This window comes from Coturnix japonica, chromosome 2 (genome assembly GCF_001577835.2).
Source record: "Coturnix japonica isolate 7356 chromosome 2, Coturnix japonica 2.1, whole genome shotgun sequence".
NCBI lineage: Eukaryota > Metazoa > Chordata > Aves > Galliformes > Phasianidae > Coturnix > Coturnix japonica.
The window spans coordinates 69346955-69363493 of NC_029517.1; the positions used below are offsets into that span (position 1 = coordinate 69346955).

Sequence of the window (16539 nt, forward strand, 5' to 3'; positions counted from 1 at the left end):
ATTATTGCTACACAAGTCTTTATTTGGTCTGTAGGGTGAGCAGTACTTGTGCTAAGAAGCTATTCAATACTTTGTGTTCTCATAATTCTTTCATGTGCAGACCCAGACCATGTGCATTTATTTGCTTCTTCTTATTATATAAACATTTCTAAAAGATTTTAAGTCAGGAACTTTTTTCAGTCTTCATTTCTACACTGTCCAGAACCTTATCTGTGGCTATTCTCTTTCCTCTAGGATAAGCAAAAGCAAAGTAGTGTTACCATTTCTGTACGTGGAAATTAATCTCTTCTTTTAGCTATAAGCTTATTGCTCGAATACATGCATATTTTTCTGTATCTGGACTTTTTCATCCCCACATCCCTGCTGTCCTCACTCAACATCTGCCCTGCTTTGGCCTTTGGATGTGCTCCCATTCAGCAGGTTCTGGCATGAAGTTTCTTTGCCTGATGGTGACAGAGAGCATGACAGAGGAAAACCACGAAAGACAATCTGAAAGAAGACTGAAGATGAGTTTGTGGTTGAAGTGCATAAGGGACTACAGGTGTAGAGTGTCAAGGGTGGGAAGTAACCTTTTCATCCTGGAAATGGTATACTTTAATGTGGAGAGAGCATGAAGGAAGTGGGGTTTTCCTGCTTTGTCTTGCTGCTCCAAACGACTTTGTTGATTTCGTAGGTTTGGGTCTAATAGCTTTGGAGGTCATGAATGGAGAGGAGGAAGTGAAACAATGTGATTGGAATGGAAGAATTCTGCAGTATGGAGAGATTTGTGTTTCTCTCCCTTCTGTTGAGGCTTAGGGACACACCTGCTGTCCTGCCTGCCATTGGCAAGGCATGCTGAGCACATCTCTCAGCTGCTCCTCACTGTGCATGGGCATGAAGCTCGGCACTGCTGGCTGGCTCCTGAAAGGCATTCCACAACTGCAGAACTGCTGATTTATCAAAGATTTTAAGCAATGCTACAGTTCTGCAGAATGACACAAAAGTTTTCAGCCAAGCCCTGCTTCTGCCAGGGCTAGAATGACCACAGTGGAGGCCTGGAAAGACTTTTAGACATAGAAAGTCTCGGATGAGCAGATAATATTTGCATTATCCAAAAAAGAAATCTTCCTTATCTACCTGAAAAGCCCCAGTGTTGCTGGGTAGCCTCCAGGCTTTCCTCGCTTTGGCATCTATTCAGATAGCTAGACTACATGGAGTGTCAGTAGAAGAAGTCCATTACCTTCCAAGATAAAACACATTTTTCTGAAGGTGTTTTATTATTCTTCTTTTCCTCTGGATTTTCTCCAGACTTTATCTTTCTTAATGTGCAGTGCTAGAATTTGTTTGCAGCACCTCAATCAAGGCCTCTCCAGAGCCAAATGGAGAAGAATTCCCTCCTTTGACATTATACTTATGCAGAATAAATCATATAATAGAATCATAGAATAGCAGAATGGCCTGGGTTGAAAAGGACCACAATGATCATCCAGTTTCAACCCCCTGCTACGTGCAAGGTCACCAAACACCAGACCAGGCTGCCCAGAGCCATCCAGCCTGGCCTTGAATGCCTCCAGGGATGGGGCATCCACAGCCTCCTTGGGTAACCTGTTCCAGTGCATCACCACCCTCTGAGTGAAAAACTTCCTCCTAATATCTAGCCTAAACCTCCCTTGTCTCAGTTTAAAACCATTCCCCCTTGTCCTATCAGTGTCCACCCTCATAAACAGTCTTTCCCTCTCCAGCATCGTGCTGTTGGGGCAGGAGTCAGAGCAGGGCCCATAGGCAGGAGGAGCACCTCGCTCTTGTACTCGCTAGTGATGGAAACAGGGGATCAAGGGAAAGGATCTCAGTCCACTGAACTCAGCAGCATCATCCCAGATGGGCAACATATCCATTAGGAGCACCGGTGGTGGGGTGGGAGAAAGGGGAATGAAACTTGGGTAAGCGAGGTGCAGCTGGAGGGTGCTGCAGCTGCAGGGCAGGTAAGATAGGGTAGGGTGTGGGCATTTATTAAGCTAAGGGGACACTGAAGTCAAGGAGCTGTGAATAAGTTAAGACTACCAGGAAGGGACAACAGCCTGTGTAGTTGTTGGAGTTAACACAGAACAGAAGGGAAAGGAATACTGTGGTGGCTGTTCTCTTTTGTTTGATAGGAGAAATAAATGCAGTTTCAGGCTGGTTTGAAGGCTTATGAATGTAGAAGCACGAGAGCCTGAAGACGTGCCGGCAGCTTCACCTCGAAACCTCATCTCCAAAACCCGGCTTATTTCTGAGCAAACAAAAGCGAGCATCCAGGCTGCGTACAGCGCGGGAACCCGGCTCAACCACGCGGGAGCCTCATCCCGCTGCCGCCGGCGCCTCTCGGCAGCACCGAGTCGAGATTCCAGCTCACGGCCGACTCCGGCACCGACTCCCCGTGTCGGAGCCCGGCGGTGCCGGAGGGAGCGGGTCGATGGGCGGAGGGGGCGGTGCTCCACGAGGCCCGTCCCCGGTGCCGAGCACGTTGCGGCGGGCGCTGCCGCAGCTGTCAGTGTCAGCAGCCGGCGAACCGGGATCCCGGCTCCTCGGAGGGGGAATCCCCAGACTCGCCCCCGCAGCCAATCCGCGCGCGGCATGCAAATCAACGCCGCGCAGGGCGGCGGCGAACCAGTGGGAAGGGAGAGGGGATGGAAGGAGGCGTCCGGTTGGACGGCGGGGAGGGGTGCGGGGGCCAATGGGGCGGCGGAGCGGGCGGGGCGCGCCCCGGGGGCGGGGTCATGCAAATTTAGTTTGAAAAGAGGGCGGGAAATCCGAGTTTCGCGGGAGGCCCTTGGCGCGTAACCCGTCTCCTTTCCCTTCATTCATTGTCAGCAGCCGCCGCTTCCTGGAGCCATTTTCCAGCCGGCCCCACACAGCGGGAGCGGCCCCGCTCCATCCGCCGCATCTGCCGGCCCCGCCGCCTCCGTCCCCCCCCGGCACCCCTCATCCTGCAGCCGGGGCCCCCCCGGCACCCGCCGCCCCCGGTATTTTGTGCGGGGCCCCGGCATCGAGCAGGAAAAGAGCTGGGAAGGCCGGGGGGGGGAGGGACGGGGGGAGGAGGCGACGCGGCCGCGGGGACGGACCCGGAGGAAAGGATGAGAAGGGGACTCCAGCCGCCGGCCCCTGCGACGCAGCCGCCCGCACCGTCCACGGACTCCAGAGCGGCCTCCGCCGCCTTCCCAGCCCGCTTTGCCGCCGGTACCTTCATCCAGATCCGCAGCACCAGCGCGGCGGCGGCGCCCTGTGTTGTCTCCGCCGCCGCCGCTTCCCAGGCTCCCGGTGCCTTTGCCCCGGCGGCGGACGGCGTCCCGCCCGCCGGCAGCTCGCTGTACTGCACCCCTCACGGACCCGCCGGCAGGACGGCGCTGCTGCAGCCCGCTCTCGGCGGAGGCGGAGGCCGCCCCCCGGTAATGTTCCCCCGTCCCCGCGGGAGGGTGAAGGGGACGGCGGGGAGCAGCGCCGGGCGGGCCCTCTTCCTGCCGCCGGCCGGGCTCGGGGCGGGGGGCGAGGAAGGCAGAGACGGGGCTTTGTTGTAATAAACTTTCCTGACTCCTTCCCGCCCCCCGCTCCGGGCCGCCGCGCCGCTGCCGGGTCTGACTGAAAGGAGAAGGGGGGAAAAATATAATAATAGAAAAAGAAAATAGAGATAAGAGAAAATCAGGGACAAAAAATAGAAATCACCCCCCCAGCCGCGTCCCGGCGTACAGAGCCCGAATCCAGCGCCGGGAGGGCCCCGCTCGGCCGGGCCCGCGTCCCCTCCCTTCGGGGCCGGGCAGGCTGGGGGGCAGGGGGCCGGGCCGCGCCGTGCCCCGCCGGTGTCTCCGCTTCACCCCCGGAGCCGCCGGTGACGTCTCGCACACGTGCGCGGAGGCCGCGGCTGTGACTGGGAGCCGGGCGGGCGGGGGGGCCGATCCGAGCGGGGGAGGGGGACGCCGCTTCCTCCTCCTGCCGCCGGCCTGGGACAGCCCGAGAGCCGGCCGGCCGCCCCCGGCCCCGGCCCGCCGTCTTCGCCGCAGCCCTCGGAAATGCCCCTCCAGCAGGTCAGTGACTCGCGGGTCGGCGGCGGCGCGCCTCCGCCCCCACGGCGGCCCCCCACCCGCCGCCGCGACCCCCCCTCGCCCCCTCGGACGCCCCCACCACCCCCTCCTCCCTCGTTTTCCCCGGCCCCCCCCGGCAGGGTTTCCTTTGTCCTCGCTTTTTTCGGGTGCGCGCTCGGCCCTCGTGGGCTCCNGGGGGGGGGGGGGGGGGGGGGGCGCGGGGAGCTCCGGGGTTCCCCTTCCCGCGTTGCGTCTCAGACTCTCCCGTTCGGGCCGGGCTGTCACGGGTGGGGGCCGAGCTCTCCTCACCTGCCCGGCCCGAGCCCGCGGTACCTGCTGCACGCGGCCCGGCCGCCGGCTGCCATGCGGGCCAGTGCCCGCTAGGGCCGGGCGAGGTCACCGAACGCGCTGCGCGGCGGCGCCGAGCAGCGGGTGCCGGAGCGCGGCGGCAGCGCTCACCTGTCAGCGCTTCTGTCCCGGGAGGGCAGACACCGGCCTGGGCATCGCGGGGCCCGGCTGCCGCCCTCATCTCAAGATGCTCGTTGAGACCTCGGCGGTGTCCCGCGCTCTCGGAGGCGACTCGGGCTTCTTTCGTGGCGGCTTTCTGCTGTTGTTCCGCACTGGGATAGCGGTGGGAGTTGGGAGGCAGTGGGGCTGAGGCTCAGCGCATCCTACCTGAAGCTAATGAGGAGCATCCCTACTGCAAAGGACAAGTGATCCTTTGGTGCACAGTTTATCTGAAGGATGACTAGTGTCAAACAGGCTTCTTCTTCAAGCTGCTTTGCAAATATTTGTCTTTCCTGAGCAATGGCTGTGTTCCTAGAAGATGGTACTAAGGGCAGCAAATGTAGCAGAGTGATTCTGGGAGAACAGAGGTGCAGGTGTTTTGGGAATGGTGCTGATGTTGTAGGGGACTTTTGCAATTTCGCTTCAGTGAGTGCTATGAGATCCTTAAGTTTAAGTTCAGTGTGTTTTTGTTATAACTTTCACCTCTTTAATGGGGAGAATTCTCTGTTGTGGAACCTAGGCAGGTTGATTCCTTGTCTAAAGGTTGTGGAAGCAAGGTGGTGATTCTGGGCTCAGTCCTCAAGAAGTTCTCACCAGCTCTGAACAAATGAAATACATCTCCACAGACCCCTGTGTTTGCTGTGGGGGAGAAGTGGGGTGGGGAAGGAGTAGAGTGGTCTGTCTGGCGGTATCTCCAGCCTCAGGTTGGCACCCTCCCAGGGCGATAAGCAGCCCGCAGCTCATGCCAGGAAGCTGTGCATCCTTCTGCATCTCAACAGCTGTGCTCCTGTGAGCGCCACACGCCTGTCTTTGGGGAAGTCGGGCTGAAGCATCGTGGTGCTCTGCCTTCTTCTGCTCTGCAAAGAATGGCCAAAGCTCTTTCATCTTCCTGGCAGGGAGACAACGCAGCCTTTTAGCAGTTCTCCGACTCCCGTCTCATTTTTACCAAATCTCACAGATGATTTTCTGGGACTGGAAGATGAGGGTATTTTCCTGGTTGTTCTTGGCTGAGCTGTTTTGGGATGTCAAATACTGAGAAGAGTGAGAAGCTGCTGGGTGGTTGAGGCAGCAAACTCAGATGAGCAACGCTGGTATAAATTTAGCACTTGATTTAACTGAACTACAAGTACTGCATGGAGATCCTCAGCAGAAATTAAGGCCCCACTATGCAAAAGACAATAAGGATAAGTCTAAAATTTGTCCAGCACACCTGTGCTGGTTTGGGTTATGAAAATACTCTGTCTTTGCAGATGTAACTATTCTGGTAACCCACCCAACACTTCCAAATATAAACTGTGGTGTAAGTGGAAAGGAGGCAGTATGGCAGGATATAGTTGAGGCTACTCAGAGAGGTGTTTATACCAGCAAAATAAAAAGTTCATTTTGCCAAAGTATGCTGTTTCCCCTTCTGGGAGTTTGTTAGTTACTTTATCTATGATTGTGTAAGCATAACCGTGCTGGAAAGGCCTTGAAAGGTAGCCTAGACCATAACAACAGGCAGCTTCAGCCTCATAGAGATGCCTGTTTGCATTCCTCCATTTCCCAAGCAGGCATTTCAGCACTGTCCCCATCCTGGTCCTTGTGTTGCTGCCTGTTGTGACAGCTCCTGGGACCAGGAGCTCACCAGACTTTGTACTAGGGGAACTGAGGTTGTGACTCAGGCTACCCGGCATATTCAGTGTCAGGGACTTTTTTCGTGATTCTTGCAGAGGTGATAGAAGGTGTTGCTAGATATAATTGAGCCTCTGCCATAGCTACAGCACAAGCAGTAATGAAGAAGTAGGCCTTGCAAAGGTGTCAGTTTGCACTCCTTGGGTTCTGGAGCAAGCCTAAGCTGCTGTCTGTGGAGGCAGGGTGAGTCCATCCAACAGGTGCATGCTGCAGTAATGGGCAGGGGTCCTGTAATCCTAGAATCATAGAATGGACTCACAAAGATCTCTGAGTCCAGCCAGCTCCATTTCCCTCCCTGGTGCTGCTTTCCTTCTGCCAACCCAAGGGCTCCTCAGGCTTTCTGGGGCAGCATGACTTGCCAGCTCACTGGAAAACTAGCCCTAACCAAAATACATAAATAAAAGTTTTCTGCTGGGCAAGCAGGTTGAACCAGCTAAGGGAAGAAGGTGTGGTGAGTGTCAGGGACCATCAAGGGAGGGAGGTGGCTGAGAAGAGGGCACCAAGGTAGAAGGAGAGCAGCAGGAGTATCAATCAACACCATACCATTTCTAGATATAAGGAAAACATACATATATATATTTTTTTTCTCAGAGTGTGGTGAAGTACAGATTGCCCAGAGAGGCTGTGGATGCCCCATCCCTGGAGGTGTTCAAGGTCAGGTTGGATGGGGCCTTGGGCAGCCTGAGCTGGTGGGTGGCAGCCCAACCCACAGCAAGGGGTTTAGAACTAGATGTCTTTAAGGTCCCTTTCAACTCAAACTATTCTGTCACTCTATGATTGTGATGGCTGCAAGCTCAGCTCCTCATGAGAATGTGGCTTGTGTGAGAGAAATATATGTTTGCTGAGGTACCCCTACAATGCTGTTGCTGGCGTTGGTTTCTCTCTTGATGTGAGAAAGTCACTACCATTTGCAAATCACGGTATTTAAAAATGGAGCGACTATAAATGAAAGCTGCTCAAAATGTTTCTAATTCAAATAGTGTAGAATTTCTTACTGTCTTTGGGTTATGAAGATAAGCCTTTAAGAAGAGGGCCATTTTCTTAGCCATGAGAAAATGTTTAAATTGAGACACCACCCACATGTTAAGTCCTTTTTAAAAGGGGCTAAATCCTCTTAACAAGAATATCTTTAGAGAACTTCTGTGGCCTTTAGATGACATGAGCTCTGGAGAGGCTGGTTCGGCATACTTCAGAAGGGGGCAGGAGGATTTACATTTCCAAACTGAATACTTAGCACCTCTCTGCCTTTCTGGTGGTTTAGAAAGCACCTCTTCCTGCCTCCTTCTCAGCAAGACACAGCTGGAATGGGAGAACAAGGGGGGTAATACCTAATCTTCTACATGTTGGTTATAGGAGTAGGCTTAATAGAACATAAATACTGAAGAATTATTTAAGGCATGGGAGAAAAACTTGGAAGTGGAGTAAAGGAAGTGGGCAGTTAATTAGTAGCTTTTCTTTATTTTTGTGGGAATAAGAAGCTTTGTCTGTCGAGAAGGGATCGGCACTTTCATATTCAGACCTATTTTCATATTCCGTTGGTTGATAGTTTCTGTTTATGAATGCTAGTTTGGGGCCTTTGCTTTTGGAATAAAATTCATTTAAATCAAACAAACTCCCATAACTCTCCTCCAGGGGCAAACTGCTTCTTAGCCCAAGGAGGTACCACATAGTCTCTTGATACAGCTATGTGAGGAGTATTCAAAGAGGTATATCTTGGTTGCCCAAAGTGTGCCTGCGAGCATCTAGTGCAAAACAGGCATCCAACCCAAACTGTACAGGAATAGCTGGTAGCTTGTTGTGCTTGTTGCTGGTGGATTCACTCTCTAGAAGAATTAAGCTGTGTTGGTGTAGCTTTGTCTGCTCCGGAGCTGCTGAAGTACAGTAGGTTTATTTCCCCACAGTAATGACTTCTGGAAGGTTTCCATGAGCAGATGAGCCTCTCAAAATGCTTTAGTTTTCCCAGAAAAAGCAGTCTTGCTTTTCCCTTCTTGGTCATCTCTGTGGCCTTTCTTTGCCCTGTTGCTGGCCCAGCAGTGTTCTTTTCTCTTCTCCGTGCTTGGGAGCATCCAGCTGCTCCTTTAGGTTGGTGCTCTGCTGCTTGACTGGGGTAAAATATCTGGCTCTGATGGACACTAAGTCTGACATAAATTAGGTACTGGGAATGTGTGACCCAAGATGGGTTGAGTGAGATGAAGGAAGTTGAACTTTCCCATCTGGTAGTGTTAAAGTGTTAAATCAGCCCACCAGTCCTTAATTTTCAGAAGTCAGTCTTTTCTGTTCTCATAATGACAGGTCATTTCCTTGTGCCACCAGCCTGCTTGGCAAAGATCGGATATGGGTCACGTTAGAGCCAGATAGTTTTTTTGTAGAGGCTGCTTCAACTGATCAAACTATTGAAGATACTTTATTTCCCTTCATTTTATCCAAGGTACTTTGTTGCTGTCTATAGTTACAGTGTTTCTGTCTATAGTTACCTTCTCCCTGCTAAAGCATTCTAGATTGTAACTTCTCCTGAAATGAAAGCCCTGTGTGCAAAAATAGAGGTGCCCTTTTATAGAAGAATTGAATGACTATCAACAAACATGTCTTTTAGTTACGAGTTCATATTTGTGATGTTCTTGTGGATTTGTTGGCTTTGGAAGAAGTTTTAAAGACGTGGTAGGCAACTTTGCAGGCCTAGCAGGAGCCGGAGACCCCTTCAGAGTCAGGATGTCTCACAAGGCCTTACCCTCTCCCTAGAGTATGCAAGGAGGTGTGGAGCAGAGGGGGTTGATTGTGCCTGTTGCAGTAATTGGCTCATTAGAAAGACCACATCTACCTCTGTGTGGTAGATGGGGGCAGAAAGGAGAAGAAAATTGAGTAGCATCTTTCCTCTTTGGAGCCCCAGTCCTGTGGGGCCTAGTGTGTGTGTGGGAGAGGAATTCAACTTTCCTCTCCTTGGATAGGAATTGGGTAAGAAATGAAGATGTGAGCTTTTTTCTGGTAGCAACAGACTTTAGATATGACTGCTTCAGATTTCACTTCTGGTGGCTGTAGCTTTTGGTCCCAGGGTTAATTTACTGTGCTGGCCAGGTTGCCCACATAGAGTTACTGTTGAAGATGCTGAAAGGCTGTCACCCAGCAGTCCGAGCACTGGCAAACTGAGTAGTAGGTTAAATGTGTGGGTTCTGTGGATGATCTTACTACTATAAACTGCCAGAGAGCCCTGCAGAGTAGGAACAGTGCCAGCTTTCTTCTGTCTGCCCATCTTGGTGCTAGCAAGGAGAGGTAGGAGAGTGGCTCAGGCTTTAATCCTTGATGAGGGATTTCAGAGGAACATGGAGAACTTGCAAAATGACTTCAGTTTGGACAGGCTTCTTGTAGTGATGATGGTAAGTTAGATCCAGCCCTGTTCAGAGTGAGGCTTCAGTGTATGGAAAGCTTCTCTTTGTGTCACTAAGTCTTTGGATTTTACAGTCTCTGCAAATAATCTCATTCACAGCTGGCAGCACTGTGGGTATATATGGTGGCAACTATGGTACTTACAAGTGACTAAGTTTAACTTGAGGCTTTGTTTTGGCTGGCAGAGTTAATCACTTTCTGCATTATTTTTCAACAGCAGAACTCTGTTTGCTCCATGGGGAGAATAAACCCCCTCCTCCTTCCTGTGTCAGGGGCTATGGGGTGTGAGAGGAGGGGACCGTCAGTACTTCCAGCGCTGGGCTATACCCGTGCATGAGGTACTGCTGATGCACTATTTGGACTCTGCTTTAATTTCAGTTCTGTCTTCTGTTTGAAGGCAGACTTGGCAAAATTGCCCAATTTATCACATCTTTAAAAGAGCACTATTTTACTTCTGTTTCCTTCAAGTAAGTTGGTCCAAAACCGCATTTGGAAGTGCTATACCTGGCATGGATGCCTGCTGAAGTACTATGCTTTCTATTTGGATGCTGCTATAAGTTGCTGGATCTCATGGCTTGCATGGAGTTCTTAATGCCTTTTGCGCACATCACTGAGCTGTGGTAAATATTTTTGTTTGCAAGTCCAGTAAAGAGGGACGACAGACTTTGACTAGGTGTTGAAGCACATACTGAAAATCGCCTCTGCCTTGTGGTAGGAGTGTACTGCTAAACACATGTTAGCCTTCCTTTCATATTTTGTAAATAAATCTTAATTGTGTTGTTAATTGTTTTTAAAAAGAACTTGCTTAATAGAACATGTTTTGTGTGTCCTCTCCTTCTTAGGAATATGAATCGCTGTTGACCTGACTTACTGTAGTGGGACTACTAACCCAGAGTCACTGCTGCAAGTATGTGTGCTATGGCTTTGAGACTTGGTGGGCTGAAGGTCTTTTGCCTAAGACCAAACTGGGGTAGAAACATGCAACACTGAAGACAACCTTTTTAGAATCAGTCAGGCATCTTTTTTTTTTTTCTTTCCTTTTTTTTTTTTTNTTTTTTTTTTTTTTTTCCTCTGTCATCACTGTTAGGTGGGCAAGATTGACTTTTATTTGTTCTATGGAGGATATCAAGAACCCACCTCTTGAAGTCAAACCAGTACTGGTTTCTTCACTTTAAGTAGGAAATGTCATCTGACCACTTTAGTTTGCTTTCAAGTCTTCATCCAACTTGTATGTGGCTGCATCCAAGCATGGAAGTGTCCGCTGCCATAGGACCTCATGTTCACATGCCCCACTTGACAGACCTAGGATGTGATTTTTAGGAAGATACTGAGTGCTTCCTGTGATGTTCAGTTACATGACTGCAGACTTTGGGTCCATGATTCCTTGAGCTTTATATGAACAAGCCAATATTGAAAGCAGAATCTGCTATTATTTTGGTTTTCACTTTTATATCTTGAACATGGAATTTTGTAGTCACATCGTGTACAGGCTACAAGCTGTTAATTGTTTTGGAGAGATCTGTGAAAACTCTTAGAAACTATGTGAACAACTATTTTTGGTAAAAATAAATTGCACTGGGAAACATGATAACAGGAGGTGTCTGCTCAGCCTTGGCTACTGTAGCTTCAACATTGCTACTACTCAGTTTTGGTGTGTGTGTTGGTTAATGGATGAGTAGATTCCTAAAATAATTTTCATTAATAAACTCCTTGAAAAACTTTCTTCTTTTTACAATACTTTGCTGGTGGAATTTTTTTCTGGTTGCTGTAGAGCAGTTGGTTCAAAGGTTCTTGCATGTTGTGTAACATGCTGCTAGAAAGGGGGTGGAAAGAAACTCATTGGCAAACTTCCTTCCTTGTTAATTAAGGTGACATTAAAAGTCTCTGGTTTAGAACTCAATGGTGGCCATCACCAAGCAGTGCAAGAGTTGAGTTATAACATGTCAAGTCTGTTGATGCACTCTATTAGTTCTTACCAAATGCAACTAGCTTAATTTTGGTCCTGCTGCTTAGTTAGAAGATAATACTAAAATTGGAGCTCAGTAACAGATACTGCTTTTTCTGCACATCACTGAATCCACACTGTATGATTTTGTGATTTTTGCACATCTTTAACTGCAGATGCAACTTCAGAGTGAAATAGTTCTCAGTAGGGCAAGTGTAATGCACTCTGTGTGATATTTAAAGCTTTTGAATTTGCCTTGCAAGTTCAGCAAAAAAACTAGCACATAGGCTTCTCTACATCCCTCCTACCTATGCTTTCATTTGAGAGATGTCATCTGTTGAATTTCAGGTCTGAAACTTTAAATAATATTAATAATGACCTCTCGGCCTGGTGTTTGTATTGGTGTATCACCTTTATTTTGATGGTAGGCTTGGCTTTTCTGGCACAATGTAAAATGTAAATACATGAATATGAGATAATGTAAAATGGTGTCTGAGCAGAAAGGGTCTTTTCTGGTGCCCTGTGTGGAATGATGATTCCTGTGTATGAGGTTGTCTACTCCGCAGTGGAAAATACAGGTTTTAAAGAGCTAGCTTTAAGATTTTGCTGTGTTCTTTACTTCTGTAACCTGGGATTTATGTCAGTCTACTTTTAATGTCTGCTGGTTTTAAGTCATTTTATCCTAACCAAATGCACTAGAACTGGAAAGATAGGTAATTACAATGTTCTTAGTGATACTAGTAGCCTAATACTACTGTCTTTGCTACTTGTTTGCTTCTACTGCTAACTCTGGAATTAAACGGTAATTACCCTGCATATACGCTTGTTGTATTTTGACTTGCCAGTGTAGTGTTTTAGGCAGCGCTGGTCCCACACATTGACAGTCAGTTTTTTGTCCCCATACAGTAAGCTAGTTCACACTTTGTCTAATGTCATCACATAGTGGGAATTGATGTTGGTTACGGCTCTCACAGTAGGCTTTTGTTTAGCGATATCTGAAAGCTGTCTTGTTGGAACATGCTGCTTTTATCAAGACTATTGCAATGAGGCCATTATCCTCACTTATGGTGAGCATAGATATTTGCAGAAATTCTTATAATATTGCTTAGTAAGTGCCATTCTGGTAAAGAGCGGCAGTGACCGCGTGATATGGAAATAATAGCAGCGATGGCAGCCCCACAGCAGCAGGGTGTTATCTGTAATTGCACACTGGGAGAAGAGGGTGGGAAGGAGCCCGGCTCAGGCAGAAGGAGGGAGGAGATCAGGCCTATCGTGAGCACGAATAATGCTGGGTGTCAGTTCTGCAGAATGAAGTTTTACTTTTCATAGTAAGGCATTTATCAAGCAGCAGCAAGTAACCCCGATACAAATTGCTGTATAATAGTTCTGCCCCTCATTATTAGTTTGAATACACGGTGTCTGTAGCATCAGGATGTCTCTTACAAGTTATGTAAAACTGCGAGTCAGATAAGAGGAAGCTGAAACTTCACCACCCGAATGTAGTGCTCTCTTTAAGCACAAACCACTTCAGCCAGCAGAAAACTTACTACTGGCGGCGGGGGCAGGGAAGGCTTTAAAATTATAATAGCATTTTCACTGCTGCTTTGTTTGACTGGTGGGTATTTTGCTGGTGCTGGTATTTATTTATTTATTTATTTATTCCCTCAGGAACTGAGAGTCAGAAAAAGTTCCTTATGCAAAAAGCAGCTTCCTGGAAGCATAAGAAAGTTGCTCATTTTCTTCCTCTGGTTCTTAATCATAAGAGCTGCCTTGATGATTTTTCCCACCTCAAATTAGCGGTTTATTTATAACACGCTAATGTTCTACATGCCCATCAGTATTACTGCTCTGTCGTGCTGAGCTGAGAATTGTTCTCTCGAAAACTGACACCTCAAAGACTGCATAAAGGAACGGAGATCATAGGGGAAAAAAAAATCAAGTGGCTTCTGGTGTGACTCGGGTTCATGCTTTGTATAAAATTGCTTCCACTTTCTTGCTTATTTCAGATTCTAGTCACGTTTTTCTTGCTTTTTAAGTTTTATTTGTTACTTAAAAAGGAAAAATTGCAGACCATTGCACTTTGGCATCCTCAATGCCCTTTTATTCCTGTTGAAAATTTTCTCTGTGATCATCCTCTGCAGTTTGTCACCAGCTCCTTCTGAGATTGCAGGCAGAGGGGTGAGAAACTTCAGAGGGTATTTCCCCCCTTCTCAGGGCTCTCACAACCACCATTCTGCAACTATGCATCTGCAGCACCTTTGCGGGAAGCTGCTTCCAGGCCAAAGGGTTCACAGTGATCACCCAGTGGTCCTCTTTATAGGAAGACCGAGGCACAGACCATAGAAATTAGGCATCCTGTGCATGGAGAAGGAAATGGCAAAGTAAAAACCTGTTCCATCAGCTGCCATGCTTGGAGCCATGTTTTTTTTGTTTTTTTCCTAGAGATATTTGCAAGAAATGCAGTAAAGCAAAGTACCAGATCTCTTTGTGATGCCCAGTATTGTTTGCTTGGGACCTGCTCTTGGGCTTGTAGCTTGAAGAATGCTCTGGGGGGCTGGACCTCATTGTGGCCTTCCAGTATTTACAAGTACTTACAAGGGAGTTTACAAACAGGAGGGCGACTGAATTTTTTAATGGTCTGATAGTAATAGGACAAGGGGGAATGACTTTATAAGAAGGGAGGTTTAGGTTTGATGTTAGCAAGAAATTCTTTACTCAGAGTGTTGTGAGGCTCTGGTGCAGACTGCCCAGAGGAGTTGTGGATGCACCATTCCTGGAGACTCTGAAGGACATGTTGGATAGAGCCCTGGGCAGCCTGATATACTGGGTGGTAGCCCTGCCCATGGCAAAGAAGTTGGATATAGATGACCTTTAAGGTCCCCTCTGCTCTGTGATTCTGTTCTCTAAGAAAGATCTTCATGCTGTTGCACACCCTGGGGCACTGAAGCCCTTGCCTTTTATTATCTTAGTTACCTCCTGCTATAATTCAGTGTATATCAGTGAGGAATGCAGCGGTAGTAAGTGAGTTACATGCAGCTGCCTAGATGTTAAGCTTGGGTACAGTTTTCTGTGGACAGAAACAAGTTTAAAAGCATAAAGTGATAAAACTAAGAAGACTTTTATTTTTATTATTTTTAGTTATTATTATTACTATTTTTAATTCCTAGGCAGAAACCCTCTGTGCTGTGAAGGGGTATGTATCAATAGGGATTCCACAGACAGTCATATTTAAAAAATAAAATAAAATAAAGAAAAAAGAGATGAAGAAAATAAGGCTTGTAGGCAGGCACATTTATTCAGAGAAAGACATATGTTCAGGACACTATCCTGAGAGTGGTTTATTTCCTTCAGAATTACGGAAGAGGCTTGCTAGGGAAATTAAGATGCTTTCAATTATCCCACCTCTTAAATAATTTTGTAAGAGTGATGACCATCTCCTTTCTTTTTCCTTCTCTCCCACTCTTGGATAATAATCAAATTAGCAGTCAGTCAAAGCAAGCAAGAAAGTGATTGTTCTCATCTGCGATGCAGAGACTAAGACACACTCTTTCTTTAAGGCCTGAATCAGGTATTTCTGCCCTAAAGTGAACTGGGAGTTACTGAATCATTCAGTGTTTATTAAGGAGGGATTAGAATTTCAGCCTTTTCTTCACCCTTCAGATCTATGTAGTTTTTGTTTTCTCAACGGTCTTTTAGCAGTTTTGATGGCCTCAGTGACATTTTGAACACCTTTCCCTACTTCCCCTAATGGGAGAAGCAACACCAATTGTACCAGGCAAGTGTTATCTCTGTTGCTAGCACTTCATTTGAAGTGGAGAAATGTGTCTTTCCCAGCCATTCTAAGAGCTCAGTTGTCTCGGTGTGTGAAAAGCAGCCCCCAAACTTCCCGAATAGGAATTGAGAAGAAATGAATGTCATTGAGACCTTGCAGGGAGAAAACTCCAGGCACCTTTGAGATGTTAGAGTGTATCTAGTATACTATATCTAGCTAAAAATATCAGATGCTCAAGCTGTCTTGGTGAACTCTTCAGTGCTAAAGCCCTGCTGGAATGGAAGAAGTGAACAGATCTTGAATGGTTTTAAACTTTTTGAACTTTGTATAGAAGTGCAATAAACATGAATTGCGACATAAGAAAATAAAGCTTTTTGCCTATTGAAATCTGTGCTCTCTTATGGGTTATATGGTCCTGATGTGCCTAGCACAATAGGGGCAGCCTGAATGCCCATTGGAAGGCTTTTTTTCCCCCCCCCATGAATAGCTGTTATGAGATACTTTGTCCTGATTCAGCCTCCAAATCCTCTGATACAAATAGTACAAAGTGTATCACTTGAAAGTAATGCTAAACACCTTCTACAAGTATTTTCACCCTTCTCCCTGGGTGACAAAGATGCTACTTTTTGTTGTCTTTATGATTCTGGCACTCATTTGAGTGTCCTTCCATGGCTACAAGGGGCTGCAGGGCATGAGCCCCAGCACAGAACAGCTGTAATATCTTTCTGAGTAGGAATCTGGAATTAAGAGTGAATGGATGAAGAGTAGAGCTACACAGTCTGCTCTTTGAATAGAAATATGGAGTATAATTTAGAGGATGCATTAGACTGAGCTGAGGGAGTAGTGCTGGTTAGGACTGATGTAGCAGCAGTCTTATGTGGGGGATATCTTTGTGCACATGTCACTAGATCTCCCTATTGGACTCAAAGTAGGGCTGGAGCTCTTTTGGTAGTAATATCAGCTAATGCCATGAATAGCCACTTCCTTCTTGTGCATAATTGCATAGAGTGGAGAAACTTCAGCCTTCACTTAGTTGGCTCTTGCTGTTAGAGGCAGAGCTGAAACTGAATTTCTTGAGTCTACTTAGACTGCAGTCACATGTCTGTGGTGTCCTGAGCTGATTCTTCTCTGCAGAAAAACAAGGTATATGCATCTGCAGTTCTGGGGCGTGTGACCATTAACTGGGAGTCCTCAGGAGCACTGGAAGGAGGTGTGTGCTGGGGATCCAG

General features: G+C 47.7%; 1 protein-coding gene across 2 annotated transcripts in view; it reads left to right on the forward strand.

Annotated features, from left to right (window-relative positions):
- The first annotated feature begins 2849 nt into the window (after positions 1–2849).
- Positions 2850–16539, forward strand: part of E2F3 (E2F transcription factor 3) — a 40615-nt gene continuing 26925 nt past the window's right edge. The window contains exon 1 of one of the 2 annotated variants that reach the window (XM_015854758.2): positions 2850–3404. In XM_015854758.2, the coding sequence (XP_015710244.1) occupies positions 3093–3404 (312 nt within the window). In that variant the 5' untranslated portion in view covers positions 2850–3092. Of the gene's footprint in view, positions 3405–3868; positions 4038–16539 lie in introns of those variants that run through there. The other variant, XM_015854759.2, reaches the window with a different exon arrangement.